We start from the raw sequence: 20425 nt of genomic DNA, 5'->3' as shown, positions 1-20425 counted from the left end.
CATGGTTTTATACAGAGGCAATAAGGTATCTTCTGTCTTATCTCTATCCCTTTGTTATTGATTCCTAACATTCTGTTTAACTATCCACAATGACTCCAAGATCTCTCTTGAGTTGTTGTAGCCAAATTAGTCCCCATCGTATTGTGTATATATAGTTGGGATTATGTTTTTTAATGTGCATTACTTTACATTTATCAACATTAAATTTCATTTGCCATTTTGTTGCCCAATCACTTAGTTTGGTGAGATCTTTCTGAAGCTCTTCAAAGTCTGCTTTAGTCTTAACTATCTTGAACAGTTAGGTATCATCTGCAAATTTTGCGACCTCATTGTTTACCCCTTTCTCTAGATAATTTATAAATAGGTTGACTAGGACAGACAGACCTTTGGGGGGACCCCACTAGTTACCTCTCTCCACTCTGAAAACTTACCATTTATTCCTACCCTTTGTTCTTCATCGAGTAGCGTCCCCGAGGGTGCTCCACTCGAGGTGCTGGACTCGTCCCGGCGCTGCAAACCGGAGGAATTTTCACTAGCAGTAGCCCCCTGCCGGACCTCGCATGCGCGAGTGTCCCCTTCGCGCCTTTCATCTGAGCGCGGTCCGGTCTCGTCAGTTTCTCTCCAACCGTCCGCAGCCGCAGACGGAGTTAGTTTAGGCTCCCTTCTCCTCTCTGAGGGGAAAGGGAAAAACCTTCCTAGTTGTTGTTTGGTTAGTGATAGGTAGTTATCTGTTCTAGTTGTAGTTCCCCCTTTTAAAAAAAAAAAGAAAAAAGAAAAGAAAAGCCGCTTTTCTTCAGCGGGCGGTCAGGGCTTCCCTGACTGAAATTGACAAGAACAAAGGACTCAAAAATGCCAGGATCACCCGGCTTCAAGAAGTGCCTCCAGTGCCAGGAGGCTATCCCCATCTCAGATGGACACTCCCGGTGTGTCCAATGTCTCGGGGACACTCATGTCCCAGCCAAGTGCAGTCACTGCGCGAAGATGACAGCTCGCACTAGAAAGGATCGGGAGCTTAGGTTGAGAGTCCTTCTGTTCAATAAGGCTTTCCAAGCTCCGGGGGTCTCCGAGCCGCACTCTGCATCTCCTGAGCAACCCGGGCAAGCCCCCAGGATCCACGGGACACCAAGCGCCACTGCAGGCAAGCCGGGGAGCTCTGGCTATGCGCCGAGACTCCCCGCGGGCAAGGCAGGCAAGGGCCGTAGCTCTTCTGCCCCAACTACAGCCTGCCCCAAAAGCTCCGATCCGACACCCAAGAAGGGATCGAGAGCGGAGTCGGTGCCAACAACGGCTTTAACGGCGATTGCGGAGCCGGCAAGGGAAGCCCCGGCACCGGGAGTTCCGGCGCATGCGCGCTCGCAGCCAGCCATGACGGCACCCGCAGCGCCTTCCTTAGGTGCCGCCCTGGGCTCCTCGGTGCCGGGCATATCGGCACCGGATGCACCTTCACCGCATGAGTCTCTGCCAGCCCAGCCTCCTGCTTTCACCCTTTCGGGGGATCAAGCTGCACCGAGCCTTTACTCTGCCGTTCATGTGGCAGACGTTCAAGTGGCAGAGGCTTCTCCACTGTTTGCTGTTCTGACACAAGCACCTCTTCGGCCTGCCTGCAATCCCTCGGTGCCAACCAAAGCGCAGCAAAAGACTGCAAGAGTCCGGACACCATCAATAACTCCGGACAGTGTCACCTTCTCACCTGGACCTGACTCACCTACCTCGTCCCATGCTGATTACCGTCGTCACAGTCACCGTTACTCGACCTCCAGGGAACCCTACTATAGGTCACCTCGTCGTTCATCGCCACATCGGTACTATCGGGATCGCTACTCGAGGTCGCCCTCACGCTACTATAGGAGATCCCTTTCACCAAGATCCCCAAGCCGTACAGACTGCCATCGGCGATATGACACATTGAGAAGATACAGCCGTTCTCCCTGCCGCAGTCGGAGGGAGGACCGCTATTATCACGAGTACTCTTCTCATTCATCTCGCCGCAGAAGGTATTCGCGATCGCGATCACCGCATTCTTCTCAGCATCAATCTCCACACGGTCTGGACGAGTCTGCTCCTTATGTAGCGCCACCATCCTCGGCTGGGGATTTGGATTCGCAATATCAGGAGGATAAGCAGGAACACACTTCTCTTCAAGGACAGCAGAGCCCTGATTCCCCGGCGCAGCGTTCCTCATCCTCGCCGGATGACGCAGTGGTCCCTGCAGACTTGTCTACTACGGAGGACCACAAGCAGTTCCAGGAGCTCTTCAAGAGAGTTGCACAATCCCAGGACGTTCAGACCGCGGACGTGCAACAGAAACAACATCGATTGCTTAAAAATTTACAACCTTCCCAAAAGTCAAAGCTCGCTTTTCCCTTTGATGAAGCTATACTGGAGATCGCCAACGACATCTGGCAGACCCCGGCCACTTCGCTACCGACTAATAAGCGGTCGGATAAGAAGTACTTCATCTCTCAGAAAGATATGGAGTTTCTCTTTACACATCCTCAGCCTAACTCCCTTGTCAACCACCACAGGACATACCACACTAATACCAACCCTGGTACCTTCCCTTGCAACAAACCCCGTTGCCAGCTTTGTCCACATATTCATTCTGCTGATACCATTATTGGACCTAACCAAGTGAGTTATAAGATCAAGAACACATATTCCTGCGCATCCAGAAATATAATCTACGCTATCATGTGCCGAAAGTGTCCGTCTGCTATGTACATTGGACAAACATCTCAGACACTTCGCCAAAGGATTAATGCCCACAAAACAGATATCAGACAAGATCACAAAGAGAAAACAGTTTCTTGCCACTTTAACCAGAAAGGACACTCACTAAATGACTTAGCCACCTGCATTCTGCTACAAAGACCTTTTACATCTGCACTTGAAAGGGAATCCTCTGAACTGTCATTCATGTTAAAATTCGACACTTACCAACAAGGACTTAACAAGTCTTTGAACTTTCTCACCCATTACCAAGACAGTTTCCCCAATTATCACCTGTAATACCATTAACTGACAAACATCCCACTCTCCCTACCTTTAATATCAGCAATTCACAGACACTTACCTTCCTTCCTCCCCCTTCCCCCCCCCCCCGCATCCCCCTTCTGTTCTGCAATGTGATTTGTCCTTTTCATATTTGTTCATTTTTTTAAATTGTATCCTTTGGTATATATGGTTGTGACTACTTTCTTCCACTATTTGATCTGAGGAAGTGGGTCTGGCCCACGAAAGCTCATCATCTAATAAACCATCTTGTTAGTCTTTAAAGTGCTACATTGTCCTGCATTTCCCTTGTCATGGACGCTGCACAACAGAGAACAAGATCATCTCAGACCAAGAATCCCTCAAATGACAAGGAGGCCAAACGACTGGATATCTTGGGCAGGAAAGTATATTCCTCCTCCTACTTCTGCTCTGAGGATGTGTAACTTTGCGGCACAGCTAGCAAACCACGATTTCGATAACTATTCGAAGCTGATCCCTCTATTTGAGCACTTGCTGGATTCCAAACGTCAGATGCTTAAGGCAGTGATACAAGAGGGCTACACAGTCGCCCGAACAGCCTTGCAGATCGCCCTTGACACGGCTGACGTAGCTGCTAGATCCGCAGCTTCGGCCCTAGTCATGCGTCGGGCGTTTTGGCTGCACCAAGCCACTGTCCCGAAGGAGATGCAGGCCAAGGTGGAGGATTTGCCCTTCGATCGCAAATCGCTATTTGCTCAGTCGACAGATCAGGTCTTCCACTCGGGCAAGGACACACGTACGACTTTGAAGACGCTAGGGATGTACACCCCCCCACAGACGTAGGAGATACATATCCTACAATAGACAAAGACCATTCTCATATGCGACACCACGCGCCAGGCCATACAACGGCCCCAGAAGCGTCGCCAGCAACCCAACAAGACGCCTGTCCAGCAGCAGGGCCGACAGCAGGTTTGATGGGTGATCGAGGGACTTCGGACCACCCCCGTTAAGAGACTCCGGATATCACAAAAGGCATATTCCATCATCGTCTCAGACCTTATCAGCATCGTTGGGCTGTCATATCCACCGACCGGTGGGTTCACGACATAATTACTTCAGGATATGTCATCCCCTTCACCTCTCTTCCCCCTCCCTCCCCTCCTGCCCCGTCCCTTTTCAGGGACCCCTCTCACGAGACGCTTCTACATCAAGAGGTGTCACGCCTTCTCATATTAGGGGCAGTGGAAAGGGTGCCGACACCCTTTTTGGGGAGAGGGTTCTACTCTCGCTATTTCCTCACCCAGAAGAAATCAGGGGGTTGGAGGCCTATCCTGGACCTACGTCGGTTCAACCGACATCTGAGAAGGCAAAAATTCAAGATGGTCATGTTATCTTCAATTATCCCGGCTCTCGACAAAGGGGATTGGTTCGCGTCCCTCGATCTTCAGGACGCCTACTTCCACATAACCATACACCCGGCGCACAGAAGATTCCTTCGGTTCACAGTGGGGTCCGACCACTATCAATATCGCGTGCTGCCTTTCGGACTATCGGCGGCCCCATGGGTTTTCTCCAAGACCCTGGCGGTAGTGGCGGCCTACCTGCGACGTCTCGATATTACAATCTTCCCATACCTGGACGATTACCTGCTAAAGGCTCCCACACTCGACGAGGCCACAAGGGCAGTGTCTATAACTACCGCTTTGTTCACAGCCCTCGGGCTCATAATCAATGTCGAGAAGTCCTTCCTAACACCTACTCGCGACCTGGAGTTTATCGGCGCAAGACTCAACTCCCTAACCGCGAAGGCATACTTGCCGATAAAGAGGTTTCAACTCATACAGGACCTGGTACAATCAATATCAATTTCTCCGAAGTCCCGAATACTTACCTGTCTGCAACTACTGGGACACATGGCAGCCACCACATATGTGGTTCCGCATGCCAGACTCCATATGCGAAGTCTTCAACATTGGCTGTTCACTGTGTACACGCCCCGGGTGCACAGTACGAACAGGGTGGTTTCTCTGCCCAGTCAGGTGCGATCTTCCCTGGCATGGTGGGACAACCCCTTCAACATGCTAACAGGGGTCCCCTTTCATGCCCAGAAACCGGCTCTACAAATCACTACAGATGCCTCTCTACTCGGCTGGGGCGCCCACCTTCGGGAGCTCCGTGCGCAGGGTCTATGGACGCCCCAGGAATCGCTTCAGCATATAAATTTTCTCGAACTAAGAGCAGTCTTCAAGGCTTGCAAGCACTTTCTGCCCATCATCCGAGGACATTCCATACAGATTCTCACCGACAACATATGCACGGTGTATTATATCAACAAGCAGGGGGGGTCACACTCCCGCTCCCTGTGTGCGGAGGCTGTGCGCCTGTGGAATTGGGCTATTCAACAAGGTATCACCATAACTGCAGCATACCTCCCTGGCAAGGACAATGTAATTGCCGATACTCTGAGCAGGCATTTCCTCTCACAGCACGAGTGGGAATTGCATCCCGAAGTGCTCCGCGACATCTTCTTGCAATGGGGTTTTCCCAAGGTGGACTTGTTCGCCACTCGACACAACAGGAAATGTCCTCAGTATTGCTCACGAGCAGGCATCGGCACGAACTCTCTCGGCGATGCCTTCCTTCTGGACTGGGATCACCACCAATTACTGTACGCCTTTCCTCCTCTTCCACTCATTCCAAGGGTTTTGGAGAAGATAGCACTGGATGGCGCAACAGTGATTCTGATAGCACCTTTCTGGCCCAGACAGATTTGGTTAACACAGCTGTCAAGAATGTCAGCAGCCCATCCACAACGACTACCGCAACTGTCCAACTTGCTATCCCAGAAACACGGCACGGTTCTTCACCCAGCCATCGACCGCTTGCACCTCACAGCATGGCTCCTAGTTGGCTCCAAGCTTCGGAACTTTTATGTTCCTAAGAAGTGAGACGCGTATTGGTTAACAGTAGACTCAGTACAACGCGTAAATCCTATCTCTATACAAATGGCGCCGTTTCCATTCGTGGTGTTTGGCAAAGGATATTGACCCACACTTGTCGTCTATACAACAGATACTGGATTATGTGATGCATCTAAAGACGACGGGGCTAACTATTTCGTCCCTGAGGGTGCATCTAGCGGCAATTTCAGCCTTCCGTCTTCCCGTTGACGGCTATTCAGTGTTCGCCCACCCTATCACCAAGAGATTCCTGAAGGGGCTAGGCAACTTGTATCCGGCCCACAGGATCCCACCAGAGCCTTGGGACTTACCTCTGGTATTGGACGCTCTGACTCGCACACCCTTTGAGCCGCTTGCAACGTGTGGTCTACGGATGCTCACGATGAAAACTGTGTTTCTGCTTGCCATCACGTCGGCGCGTCGAGTAAGTGAATTAGCAGCTCTTTCCGCCGATCCGCCGTATACGCAATTCTTCAGTCATGCGGCAGTTCTGCGTGTCCAACCAGCGTTTTTGCCAAAGGTCAACTCTGCTTTCCATATAAATGAGCCTATAATTCTACCGACTTTCTACCCGAAGCCTCACTCCTCATTGGAAGAAGTACGTCCACACACCCCAGATGTCAGGCGAGCACTGGCCTTTTACCTTGACAGAACTCGAGTCTTTAGAAAATCTCAACGGCTTTTCCTTTCTACAGCCGAACGCTCCAAAGGCAAACTGCTTTCTGCACAGCGCATTTCCCGTTTGGTTGTTGCTTGCATCACGCAATGTTACGCCTTGAGCAACAAGTCTCTTCCGAGCAGTCTTCGTGCTCATTCCACCCGGGGCATAGCTACATCCATTGCCTATCTTCGTGGAGTACAGTGAACCCTCGTTTATCGCGGTAGATAGGTTCCAAACCCGACCGCGATAGTTGAAAATCCGCGAAGTAGGGACACCATATTTAACATGTATACAGCGAGCCCTCGCTACTTCGCGGTTCGACCATCGCGGATTCACGTATATACATAATGTAATGAAAAAAGTCCGCGAAGTCGTGAATCCGCGATGGTCGAACCGCGAAGTAGCGAGGGCTCACTGTACCATTGCAGGACATATGCCGTGCAGCAACCTGGTCGTCCACCCTCACATTTGCTAAACACTATGCCCTTGCGAACATACTTAACTCCGATTCGAGGGTAGCTCAGGCTGTCTTGTCTACAGCCCGAAAGCGATAGGTCCGAAGCACTCAGGTCACGCTGGACCACTGCTGTGTACTCACCTCGAGTGGAGCACCCTCGGGGACACTACTCGATGAAGAAAAGAGAGTTACTCACCTGGTGCAGTAACGTCTGTTCTTCGAGATGTGTGTCCCCGTGGGTGCTCCACGTCCCACCTTCCTCCCTGCTTCGGAGCCTCTATTTATGTCTTTCAGATGCTTCCGGTTGGGAGGAAACTGACGAGACCGGACCGCGCTCAGATGAAAGGCGCGAAGGGGACACTCGCGCATGCGCGGTCCGGCAGGGGGCTACTGCTAGTGAAAATTCCTCCGGTTTGCGGCGCCGGGACGAGCCCAGCACCTCGAGTGGAGCACCCACGGGGACACACATCTCGAAGAACAGACGTTACTGCACCAGGTGAGTAACTCTCTTTTTCCTGTCTTTTAACCAGTTATCAATCCACATAAGGACCTTTGCTCTTATCCCATGACAGTTTACTTTACTTAAGAACCTTTATTGTGGGACCTTGTCAAAGGATTTCTGGAAATCTAACTATACTATATCCACTGGATCCCTCTTGTCCACATGTGTGTTGACCCCCTCTTTTGCCCCCCAAAGAACTCTAGCAGATTAGTAATGTGTGATTTCCCTTTACAGAAACCATGTTGACTTCCCCCAATAAATTATATTCATCCATGTTCTGACAATTTCATTCTTTACTATAGTTTCAACTAATTTGCCCAGTACTGACGTTAGACTTAGCAGTCTGTAATTGCCAGGATCACCTCTAGAGCCCTTTTTAAATATTGGCGTCACTTTAGCTATCTTCCAATCATTAGGTACGGAAACCGATATAAAGGATAGGTTACAAACCACCGTTAGTAGTTCTGCAATTTCCCATTTGAGTTCTTTCAGAACTCTTGGGTGAATGCCATCGGATGCAGTGATTTCTTACTGTTAAGTTTATCAATTTGTCCCAAAACCTCTGTTAATGACACCTCAATCTGGGACATTTCCCCAGATTTGTCACCTAAAAAGAATGGCTCAGGTTTGGGAATGTCTCCAATATCCTCCACCATGAAGAGTGAAGCAAAGAATTCATTTAGCTTCTCCACTCTGGCTTTATCATCTTTGAGGGCTCCTTTAGCATCTCGATCATCCAAGGGCCCCAATGGTTGTTTAGACGGCTTCCTGCTTCTGATGTAATTAAAAAACATTTTGCTATTACTTTTTTAGTTTTTGGCTAGCTGTTCTTCAAAATCCTTTTTGGTTTTTCTTTATTATATTTTTACATTTAATTTGACAAAGTTTATGGTCCTTTCTATTTTCTTCACTAGGATTTGACTTCCACTTTTAAAAAGAGACCTTTTTATCTCTTACTGCTTCTTTTAGTTGGTTGTTAAGCCATGGTGACACTTTTTTTGTTCTCTTATTGTATTTTTTAATTTGGGGTATACATTTAAGTTGGGCCTCTATCATGGTGTCTTTGAAAAGTTTCCATGCATCTTGAAGGGATTTTACTTGTGTCACTGTACCTTTTAATTTGTTTAACTTCCTCATTTTTGTGTAGTTTCCCTTTCTGAAATTAAATGCCACAGTGTTAGGCTGCTGAGGTTTTTCTCACCACAGGGATGTTAAATTTTATTATATTATGGTCACTATTTCCAAGCAATCCAGTTACATTTACCTCTTGAATCAGATCCTGCACTTCAGTTAGGACTAAATCAAGAATAGCCTCTCCCCCTTGTGGGTTCCAGAACCAGCTGCTCCAAGAAGCAGTCTTTTAAAGTTTCAAGAAATTACAAGAGCTACTCGCCAGCCCCGCACCACGCATGCGCCAGACTGGCACTGCACATGCGTGAAGCACCGGTGAATGGGGCACACGGAGCAACTGGCTGAAATTCAGCCGTTTGTCAAGCCCTGAGAATGAAGGTATGTTAACTGATGCTTGATGCTAAGGGAAACATCCATCAGCATCCTTAGGCAATTACAACTGTGGGGTTCCCCTCCCCACTAAATAGTTTGTTTTTCCCTCTTTATTGGAATTGTGCTGTTATACTGAAGTATGAAACATGGATTATCTGCTCACTGTTCTTTGACCTTCATAAAAACTGAGTGTTACTTGAAGGACAATAATGAAAATACGTGGATTTTATCTTATTACATAGTTTTTAATTTTTTATAATAAACCTAGTATTGAAAGATACTGTAATTCTAAATGTAATATACATATGTTTGGTAACTCCAGGAGAGAACTTGAAACCCGAGTTGCTTTGAATGGATCTGAATTCCAAGATGCATTGTCAAAAGAAATGGCTAAAGAAAAGCAGAGGCATGAAGAACGTATTAAAGAATTTCAAGAGAAAATAAGTATGTTAAACCAGCAGTATATGGAGCTAGAAAATGAATTTCGTGTTGCTTTAACTATTGAAGCCAAAAGGTTTAAAGAGGTAAGATTAAGATAGTGTATTGCAAAATGTGTAGTGTCATGGAGATTGTAAAATTCTGTACTCTTAAACAAAAACAAAAAAACCCTTTTCTTGCCTTGCTCGTTAATCAACAATGAGTAAGTTATTAGGGGACAATGCCACCTGCTCACTACGCTCATGAACCTCCCTGTTTGGGGATACACAACCCCAGCTCGTCCTCTCTTCTCCCCTCCTCCCCCCTGCCCAGCTTCTGGGGGGAGCCAGGCTGAGCTGAGCTGAGGCAGCAGCTGCCCCAGATCTCTACCTCCGGCTGCTGCCTCCCCCCATGACGGGGGAAGGCCATGCAATTGATGGCTTTGGGCCACGCAGGCCACACACTATTCCCCCTAGCCTGCAGGGGAGATGGAGGCCTCTCCGTGGCCTTGCTGGGCCCTCACTCTTCCCTCCAGCCACAGAGCACCAGGGAAGGAGGGGCTGCAGGACGCAGAGTGATGTTATGACATCACTCTCTCATCCCGCAGAAAAAGTTTTTTTATATATATGAGAGAGAGAGATTAACATTGGCTTTAATTTAATCTTGTGATAATGGTATTTCAAACATTTTTCATTTAGTTTGACTTAGTAAATTCCATGCATTCATAATTTAACATACATCAAGTAATATAAAATGCCTTTCGGAATGTATGGAATTAGTCTCACTTCCATTATTTCAGATTACCAGATTGTATTTCCAATCTACCCAACTCCGACACATTTGGAAAGCTAATCTTTTTATTAACATCTTTTCATCATACAGGTAAAGGATGGTTTTGAAAATGTTACTGCTGAGTTAGCAGAACATAAGTGTGCCCTGTTTCAATCTCAGCAAAAGGAAAAGCAGTCAGCAGCTCTGATTCAAGAGCTGACATCCATGGTGAAAGAACAGAAAACAAGGATTGCGGAGGTAGTAAAATCAAAACAAGAAACAACAGCAAATCTAAAGGTATATGTTTTTAAGCCTTTTTTTAAAATTATAAAGTATTTTAGACAAGAAATTGCAACATTAACAATACAGGTTGCATCTCTATAAACTATGACTCGCTGGTTTGGCCAGACTACAGATATTCCAGGGGGAAAAAGGAGGCAGGATCTTGGCCTGATGAGGTGCTGGAGCCAGTGCGTAGCTCCCCACGCAGCTCAACTGAGCCTGGCATGTGGGGAGCAGCAGCAGAGGGGGAGTAGGAAGCCCAGTTTATGACCTTGCTAGGCGAGCCAGGAAGCCCTGTGGTGCTGGCAGCAGAAGGGTGAGAAAAGACCTCCCTGTTTCAGAAAAATCCCTCATCCAGGACCAGTCAAGTCTCGAGGGTGTCGAACCTATCTATACTAGACATATTTCAGCTTAAAATTAACATTACGCATTTCCTTATTCCATTTTTAGCCAATATTAGTATTCATAACAAACTCAATTCTTGTGTCCTTAACAGTCACACATTGACGTCTCAGGTGCACAGTTATAGCCAAATACACACTCATACAATTCCTCACAATTGCACTCCTATTTTGCAATGTTAACAAATTGTACATGACAGTAACTACTGGAAACTGAGATTCAGAGAATATCTAATACTGTGATTTTTTTTTCTCTCTCTTTTTTTTTTTTTTTTTTTGTAAACTCAGAAATGACTGTGTTTTAGCTGCAGAACAGTTATTTTAAAATGGTTGGACACAAATTAGTTCATTTACTTGCTAAGTACTGCATAAAGTACTGTTACTAGGATTTATATAACGAACATTATTACAGTAATTACATAATGATATAATAGCAACTACATGTAATTTACATTAGTAGGGATGTTAAATGTAGTTTAATCAACTAGTCGATTAGTTGATAAGCGAGGGAGCTGCAGCAGGGTTAGCTGTGGCACTGCCTTTTAACTGTATTAAGAGCCTATTGGCATTTAAAAAGCTAAAGCGCAGTGCGGGGGGTGGGGGATGGACCCAGAGCGAGCCAGGAATCAACAGAAGTGCAGTGTTTGGGACTGGGCGCAAACTGGGAATCAGCTGATTCCTAACTCACACCTGGTCCCCGCTACCCCCCTACCCCTGCAGAGACGGTGCTTGGGGGAACTGGCTTTTAAGCTGGCCCTCCCCAGCATCAGCTCCTGCTCCCCTCGTTCCCCCTGTTTCCCCCAGCACGGGGAGAAGCGACTAGTCAACTATCCAATAAGCTTTTGCTTATCAGATAGTTGACTAGTCGCTTATATCTCTAGTATGCAGCACACTCTGTAAATATTATCTACAATATTATAATCACAAATGGCCATAACAATATTATGACCAGGCCTTCCAGCTGTTAAATATAAGTCTATCTATCATGAACTTTATCTTGTAGCTTTTTCCAAGAAGCCAGTGAAAAGATATGCATAGCAATCTGCAGTCTCTTGACACTAAATAAGTAACTTGAATTAAGTCTGCTTTCAAAAAGAAGATAGGTTCTCAAATTTATTGTAGTATTATGCCAAATGGAATTTGTCAGAGAATAACTGCTGAAGACTTGATGATTCTTAGAAATTATTTTAAAAGTACATAATACTTTTTTATAAAAGCATATTCATAAGATGGGAAAAATGGACATGGCATGTTTCATGTTATATGCAATGTCTCAAGGGATGACAGCTCACCTCAGTGCAGCCTTCATTTGTTTCCTTTGAATTAACTTCTGCTGTGCAACCTAAATTTTCCACTTCCTCTTTTCAGAATTTTTGGAACTTCTTTTAATTACAAAGTTATCCTACCTTCCTTTAAATTATATAAATATATATTTACAAGAAAACTTTATATAATTAGGTTTGTGGGAGAGAAATGTGTAAACAGTGTTGACAGATGAAGCGTCTGTGCTTCATTGCTGGTAAAAGATGCCAATTTTTATCAGACAACACCTGTGCAATAGAATAGCCACTTAAATATAGCTAATTAGAATTAACAGTCATAGTTGAATGGTGTTAATAGTACTGAATTTCTGACTATTTATCTTACAGAAACTTATTGTTTTTCCTCTATTATTTACTCTTATATATAGAATCGAATCCGAACACTTGAAAGTATGGTTGAGGAGGACAAACAAAAAACTATTCAAATTGAACTCCTTAAACAGGAAAAATCAAAACTTATTTCTCAACTGACAGCCCAAGAATCTGTAATTGAAGGATTAAAAATGGAAAGAAAAATATGGGGACAAGAATTGGTGCAACAGGGTAAAAATTCAACAGTTTTTTGTGTAATATATCAGCATAAAGAACAATTTTATAGATATTTCACTTGCATTTCTTCCCTCACCAGTTATAGTGCCACAGTGGACCATAGCTCTACCTGAGACAAACCCTCCCTAATTTCTTATTTGACTCAGAAAGGACTACTTTTTATAGGAGTGGCATAAATATTTACTACTGTATGTTTTTTTTAAAATAGAAGGACAGATTGAAGATATACAACAAATGAGTAATAAAATCCCAGGGAACAGGAACCTTGCAGAAAAATCATAAACAGTTAACTTTTTGAGTTTATAATTTTCACTAAACACAATGTTGCTTATTCTGGTTATGTGAAAAATAAAATAAACCCATCAGGATACCATAGTTAAATGTTAAAATTCATCAGAATATGAGATCCAAGATAAAAAAAATAAGTTGTTACTAATTATAATTTTGTGAGGTATTCTGTTCACTCAATGAACTGACTTGGTTTTTATATTTTATTTATTTATTTTAGTGTGTAAATCCAATAAGGGATACTTCAGATTACCTGACCATGTGACTTTTTTATTTTGTTTTTACTTATATATGATATATGTCTGTTAGGAAGGACACTTGTGATTATCTTTTATGTAATGCTCCAACGCACATTAATTATGAATTGCAACAGGAAAAAATATTGTCACAATCTTCTCTCTCTCTCTCTCTCTCTCTCTCTCTCTCCTTTTTTACATAGTGGTGGTGATAATTTGCTAGATATTACTTTGTGCAGGCCATTACTTTGTGCAAGCGATTACTTGATGTCACAGCAACAGTTCATTAACACTTAGAAAAATGGTGTAAAGATATCCATAAAACCAATCATAGTATCTCAGTATATTCAAAGATGTTAACTCAACAAATATTCTATGTATCCTGTTCTCACTTTGCAGAAGAAGAAATATGCCCTCCTTTTTCATTCAGGTGTGTTTATATATTTGGCAAAATGTTATGCTTGCCGGAATGAAATTTGGGTGGCTTTTTTAAATCTATTTAATTTAAGTTTCAGACACAATGCCAGAAGCGTTGTTATGGAACAGGCGTGGTGATTCAAAATTGGCCTTGCTAGTACTCCTAATGTATTGGGTAATATACATCTCATCTCATATGGTAGCTGGAACAACTGTGCAACCTACTTTCATAGACTCATAGACTTTAAGGTCAGAAGGGACCATTATGATCATCTAGTCTGACCCCCTGCACAGTGCAGGCCACAGAATCTCACCCACCCCTCTTAGAATAATCCTCTCACCTATGTCTCAGATATTGAAGCCTTCAAATACTTTGAAGGCCCCAAGATGCAGAGAATCCTCCAGCTGTGATCTGTGCCCCATGCTACAGAGGAAGGCAAAAAACCTCCACGGTCTGTGCCAATCTACCCTGGAGGAAAATTCCTTCCCGACCCCAAATATGGCGATCAGCTAAATCCTGAGCATGTGGGCAAGACCCACCAGCCAGACACCCAGAAAGTTCTCTATAGTAACTCCGTTGACCTATTTCCCACTGATAATGAATGGTCAATTAGTTACCAAGATCATGTTCTCAAACCATCCCCTTATCATAGAACTGGAAGAGACATCAGAAGGTCATCAAGTCCAGCCCCCTGCTCTAGGCAGAACCAATCCCATCTAAATCAACCCGGCCAGGGCTTTGTCAAGCAGGGACTTAAACACCTCTAGGGATGGAGACTCCACTACTTCCCTAGGTAACCCATTCTAGTGCTTCACCACCCTCCTAGTGAAATAGTTTTTCCTAATATCCAACCTGGACCTCTCCCACCATAACTTGAGACCATTGCTCCTTGTTCTGCCATCTGTCACTACTGAGAACAGCCTCTCTCCATCCTCTTTGGAACCTCCCTTCAGGATGTTGAAGGCTGCTATAATATCCCCCCTCGCTCTTCGCTTCTCCAGACTAAACAGACCCAACTCCCTCAGCCTCTCCTCATAAGTCATGCGCTCCAGCCCCCTAATCATTTTGGTTGCCCTCCGCTGGACCCTCTCCAATGCGTCCACATCCTTTTTGTAGTGGGGGGCCCAGAACTGGACACAGTACTCCAGATGGGGCCTCACCAATGCCGAAGAAAGGGGAATAATGACATCTCTGGATCTGCTGGCAATGCTCCTCTTAATGCAACCTAATATGCCATTAGCCTTCTTAGCTACAAGGGCACACTGTTGACTCATATCCAGCTTCTCATCCACTGTAACCCCCAGGTCCTTTTCTGCAGAACTACTACTTAGCTGGTTGGTCCCCAGCTTGTAACTGTGCTTGGGATTCTTCCGTCCCAAGTGCAGAACTCTACACTTGTCCTTGTTGAACCTCATCAGATTTCTTGTGGCCCAATCCTCCAATTTGTGTAAGTCACTCTGGATCCTATCTCTGCCCTTAAGCATATCTACCTCTCCCCCCAGCTTAGTGTCATCCGCAAACTTGCTGAGGTGCAATCCATCCCCTTATCCAGATCATTAATAAAGATATTGAACAAAACTGGTCCTAGAACCGAACCTTGGGGCACTCCACTAGAAACCGACCGCCATCCTGACATCGAGCCATTGATCACTACCCGCTGGGCCCAACCTTCTAGCCATCTTACCGTCCATTTATCCAATCCACATTCCTTTAACTTGCTGGCAAGAATATTGTGGGAGACCGTATCAAAAGCCTTGCTAAAGTCAAGGTATATAACATCCACTGACTTCCCCATGTCCACCGAGCCAGTTACCTCATCATAGAAGCTAATCAGATTGGTCAGGCACGATTTTCCCTTTGTGAATCCATGCTGACTATTCCTAATCACTTTCCTCTCATCCAAGTGCCTTAAAATGGATTCCTTAAGGATCCCTTCCATGATTTTTCCAGGAACTGAGGTAAGACTGACCAGCCTATAGTTCCCTGGATCATCCTTCTTCCCTTTTTTGAAGATGGGCACTACATTTGCCTTTTTCCAATCATCCGGGATTTCTCCCGATCTCCATGACTTTTCAAAGATAATGGCCAAAGGCTCCTCAATGACATTTGCCAACTCCCTCAGTACCCTCGGGTGCACTAAGTCCGGACCCATGGATTTATGTACGTTTAGCTTTTCTAAATAGTTCCTAACCTGTTCTTTACCCACTACGGGCTGTCCATCTTCATCCCATCTTGCATCACTTAGCGCAGAAGTCCAGGAGCCGACCTTGTCCGTGAATACATTGAGTACTTCAGCTTTCCCCACATCATCTGTCACTAGGTTACCTCCTTCATCCATTAGGGACCGCACACCCTCTCTGATCACCTTCTTCTTGTTAACATGCCTGTAGAAACCTTTCTTGTTATTCTTCACATCCTTAGCCAGTCGCAATTCCATTTGTGCTTTCGCCTTCCTGATAACCCCCCGGCATTCTCGAGCTATACCTTTAAACTTCTCCCTGGTCATTTGTCCAAGTTTCCACTTTTTGTAAGCTTCCTTTTTGTGCTTAAGTTCACCAAGGGTTTCCCCTGTAAGCCAATCTGGTCTCCTACCATGTTTGCCTCTCTTGCTACGTGTCGGGATGGTTTCTTTCTGTGCCTTCAATAAGGATTCTTTAAAATACTGCCAGCTATCTTGGACTCCTTTCCCCTTCATGTTAGCATCCCATGGGATTCTGCCCATCAGATCTCTGAGGGAGTAAAAATCTGCTTTTCTGAAGTCCAAGGTGCGTATTTTACTACTCTCTTTTCTTCCTTTGGTCAGGACCCTGAAATCTACCATCTCATGATCACTGCTTCTCAGGTTGTCACCCACCTCTACTTCCCCTATTAGTTCCTCCCTGTTTGTGAGCAGAAGGTCAAGCTGCACACAGCCCCTGGTCGGATCCTTCAGCACTTGTGTCAAGAAGTTATCCCCAACATTCTCCAAAAACTTCCTGGATTGCCTGTGTACTGCCATATTGGTTTCCCAACAGATGTCAGGGTGATTAAAGTCCCCCACGAGAACCAGGGCCTGCGATCTGGAAGCTTCGCTCAGTTGTCCAAAGAAAACCTTATCTGCCTCATCCACCTGATTCGGTGGCCTGTAGCAGACACCAACCACAACATCACTGCTGTTTGCTCCTTTAAACTTAACCCATAGACTCTCAACAGGTTTTTCTCCCTCTTTATACTGGAGTTCAGAGCAATCGTAGTGCTCTCTTACATATAGCGCAACTCCTCCTCCTTTTCTCTCCTACCTGTTCTTCCTGAACAGTCTATACCCTTCCATGACAGCGCTCCAGTCATGCGAGTCATATTTCTTGGACTGGGCCAGGGCCTCCAGTTCTTCCTGTTTGTTGCCCAGGCTTCTAGCATTAGTGTACTTCAGGTAACCAGTTGATTGCCCTATCTTCTCCATTCGAGACAGAGGTCCTCCTTTCTTGCTCCTTCCTCTCTGAATTTCTTCCCGGTATCCGACTTTCCCTCTCCCCTCAGGGTTTTGGTCACCATCCCCCGACGAACCTAGTTTAAAGCCCTCCTCACTAGGTTTGCAAGCCTTCCCGCGAATATGCTCCTTCCTCTCTTCATTAGGTGGATCCTATCTCTTCCTAACAATCCTTGTGCCCGGAACAGAGTCCCATGGTCGAAGAAACCAAAGCCCTCTTTGTGACACCACCTGCACAACCACGCATTTACGTCCTCAATTCGACGATCCCTGCCCAGTCCTTTCCCTTCAACAGGGAGGATGGACGAGAACACCACTTGCGCTCCGAATTCTTGGATCCTTCTTCCCAGCGCTACATAATCCGCAGTAACCCGCTCAACGTCATTCTTTGCCGTATCATTAGTTCCTACGTGGAGAAGCAGGAAGGGGTAGCGATTGGAAGGTTTGATCAGCTTGGTAAGCCTCTTAGTCACATCCTGAATGTGAGCTCCCGGTAAGCAGCACACCTCTCGAGATTCCAGGTCCGGACGGCAGAGGGATGGTTCAGTCCCTCTTAGGAGGGAGTACCCGACCACCACCGCCCGTCGTTTTCTTTTGGGGGTGATGAACGTGGAACCCCAATCCCTAGGACTACACATCCCATGCCTTCCAGTAGATGGTGTTCACTTCTGGTTTCTTCCTTGTGAGGTCCCTTCCAAAGAATTCACCTCTGCAGAGCCTGTGGAGAGAGCTTGAAAGCGATTACTTACCTCTATAGCATCGGGGGATTCCCATGCTGGCCTTTTTCCCCTTCTAGAAGTTACATGCTGCCAGTTCCCTTCTTGGTCACGTACTGCCCTCTCTGATTCCTCTGCCTTCCGTGCTTGAAGGATTAAACGCTGCCTTCTATCGAGGAAGTCTTCATCCTCTCTGATCGAGCGTAGGGTTGACACTTGGACCTCCAGTCCTCTAATTTTTTTCTTCCAAAATTGCGACCAGCTTGCACTTAGTGCAGATGAAATCCCTTCTTTCTTCCGGGAAGAAGACAAACATTTTACACACTGTGCAGATAACAACAGCAGACCTATAACCATCCATCGCTGCTGTCTTAGAGAAGGGATTTAAAAAGAAAGGCAAGAGAACCTCACACCCTTCTCTCTCCCCTTCCCAACTCCCTCTCTAAACTCCCTGTTAGCACTCACCTGTTCGCAAGCTCCTTGGTCGCTTGCCCACTGCCTTATAAAGCCCCTCCCCCTACCAAGGCTCAGCCAATCAGCAGAGGCTTCTAGAATTCAAACTTTAATTAGAAGCCAACAGTTTCCACCTACCAATCACAGCACAATCTCCATCAAGGGGAGGGGGAGGGCAAAGGGGAAGTGGGGAGGGGAAAAAAAAGCTTCACTCTCAAACACAGGGGGAAACATAAATAAATAAGCAATACACAAAAAAGAACACACACCAACCCTCACTCACAAACACAAGCTCACCACACAGCAAGAAAGCCCCATATACAACACACACTTCCCTCAAGACTCCTGTATCTGCTTCTCCTCTACCTGGAGAACTCCCTCTCTAAAGCTTCACTCAAACAGACAATAAAAAAAAAAAACCACACCATCACACACCAACAAACACAAGCTCAGCACACAGTAAGAAAGCCCCAACAACAAAACACACTTCCCTCAAGAGTCCTGTATCTGCTTCTCCTTTACCTGGAGAACTCCCTCTCTAAACTCCCTGGGTATGTCTACACTACCCTCCTAGTTCGAAGTAGGGGGGTAATGTAGGCATACCGCACTTGCAAATGAAGCCCGGGATTTGAATTTCCCGGGCTTCATTTGCATAAGCGGGGAGCCGCCATTTTTAAAACCCCTCGAGGTGTACCGGTAGTTCGGAATAGGAATCCTAGTTCGAACTACCTAGTTCGAGCCCCGTGTAGCCGCGCTGCACGGGGTTCGAACCAGCGGGGTTTTAAAAATGGCGGCTCCCCGCTTATGCAAATGAAGCCCGGGAAATTCAAATCCCGGGCTTCATTTGCAAGTGCGGTATGCCTACATTACCCCCCTAGTTCGAACTAGCGGGGTAGTGTAGACATATCCCCAGTTAGCACTCACCTGTTACTTTAATTGACTCTTGTTGATAATTCAGAGAAAAGGGTAACACATAAAATGATGAAGAATTGCATTGGATTTGAGGGAATTCACTCAGTTCTAAATAGCATTACTTACTGCATTGATATCTGTCTCATATAATGCCACTTGTCCCCCATAAATTGCAGATGTCCTTGAAGATAGCTAACTTAAAATGTTGGAGTAAGATGTGTGGCTTTTATCATCTTGCTTGTTTTGCTGCACTGTACTAGCAGCACAGATTAGCACCATCTGGTGGTCTCTTGAAATTTGTTTAGATCTATAAGTATTTTTGTTAATTTATTATAGAAGTTCCCAGAGATATAAACAGTAAGTGTTGCTTAACTTATAAGAACATAATTTAATGGTATTAAGCTCTCCATCTGTAGTTTGTTCTACACAGGTCTTATAAGCATGTCTAAACTGGCATAAAATGTTCACTTTTCTGAAAGTTGTGTGAAAAATGCTTTCATGATCTCCAGTGTCATACGTTGATATGTTTGTCCAGGAGCTTCTCTTGCTCAAGATCGTGGAAAACTAGAAGCAAAAATTGAAGTTCTAGCCAATGAATGTGAGATTCTGAAAAAACAAAGTGAACGTGACAATGATATCCTAAGAATTAAGACCAAGATAGTGGAAGATCAAACAGAAACAATTAAGAAATTAAAAGAAGTAAGTTGTGTGTGCGCGTGCGAGCGCGCGCACATATGTATGTATGCAAAAACAGAGTTGGAATGAAAATTATGGCAATGACTTGAATAAAATTAGAAAGACAGTGCCATAGTAGTCTAACAAGGGTACTCTCTCATACACTTCATTGGGTGTAGGACATGATTGTGATCATGTCATTGAAACTTGTTTATGTACTTCACCAGAAATGTAGAAGAACAATGTAGGGCAGGGTCTCATGGAATATGTTTTAATGAAGCAAACACTACAAATTGTTGTTTAAATTTGATTGAAATCTTATATTCCAATATAAGGTATTTTCTCCTTTATTCTGTTCCTTTTGCATTCAGGAAGCAATAGGGTAATACTTAGTTAAACTACTATTACAAATTCCATTGAGGCTCAAATCTTTTCCTCATTTATCATAGCAAATCTTTCA

General features: G+C 45.3%; 1 protein-coding gene across 6 annotated transcripts in view; it reads left to right on the top strand.

The window, feature by feature from the left end:
• Window positions 1-20425, top strand: part of LRRCC1 (leucine rich repeat and coiled-coil centrosomal protein 1) — a 56661-nt gene that overhangs the window by 28282 nt on the left and 7954 nt on the right. For all 6 annotated transcript variants that reach the window (XR_012901347.2, XM_075920450.2, XM_075920448.2 and 3 more), the window contains 4 exons: window positions 9382-9583; window positions 10359-10544; window positions 12621-12795; window positions 19826-19989. Coding sequence is in view for 5 of the 6 variants with exons in the window: in XM_075920450.2 (XP_075776565.2) it covers window positions 9382-9583; window positions 10359-10544; window positions 12621-12795; window positions 19826-19989 (727 nt within the window). In the remaining variant the exon portion in view is untranslated. The remainder of the gene's footprint in view (window positions 1-9381; window positions 9584-10358; window positions 10545-12620; window positions 12796-19825; window positions 19990-20425) is intronic.

This window comes from Pelodiscus sinensis, chromosome 2 (genome assembly GCF_052426305.1).
Source record: "Pelodiscus sinensis isolate ZL-2025 chromosome 2, ASM5242630v1, whole genome shotgun sequence".
Taxonomy (NCBI): Eukaryota; Metazoa; Chordata; order Testudines; family Trionychidae; genus Pelodiscus; species Pelodiscus sinensis.
The sequence above is the reverse complement of the archived record's forward strand: the minus strand, read 5'-3'. Positions and strand labels throughout refer to the sequence as shown.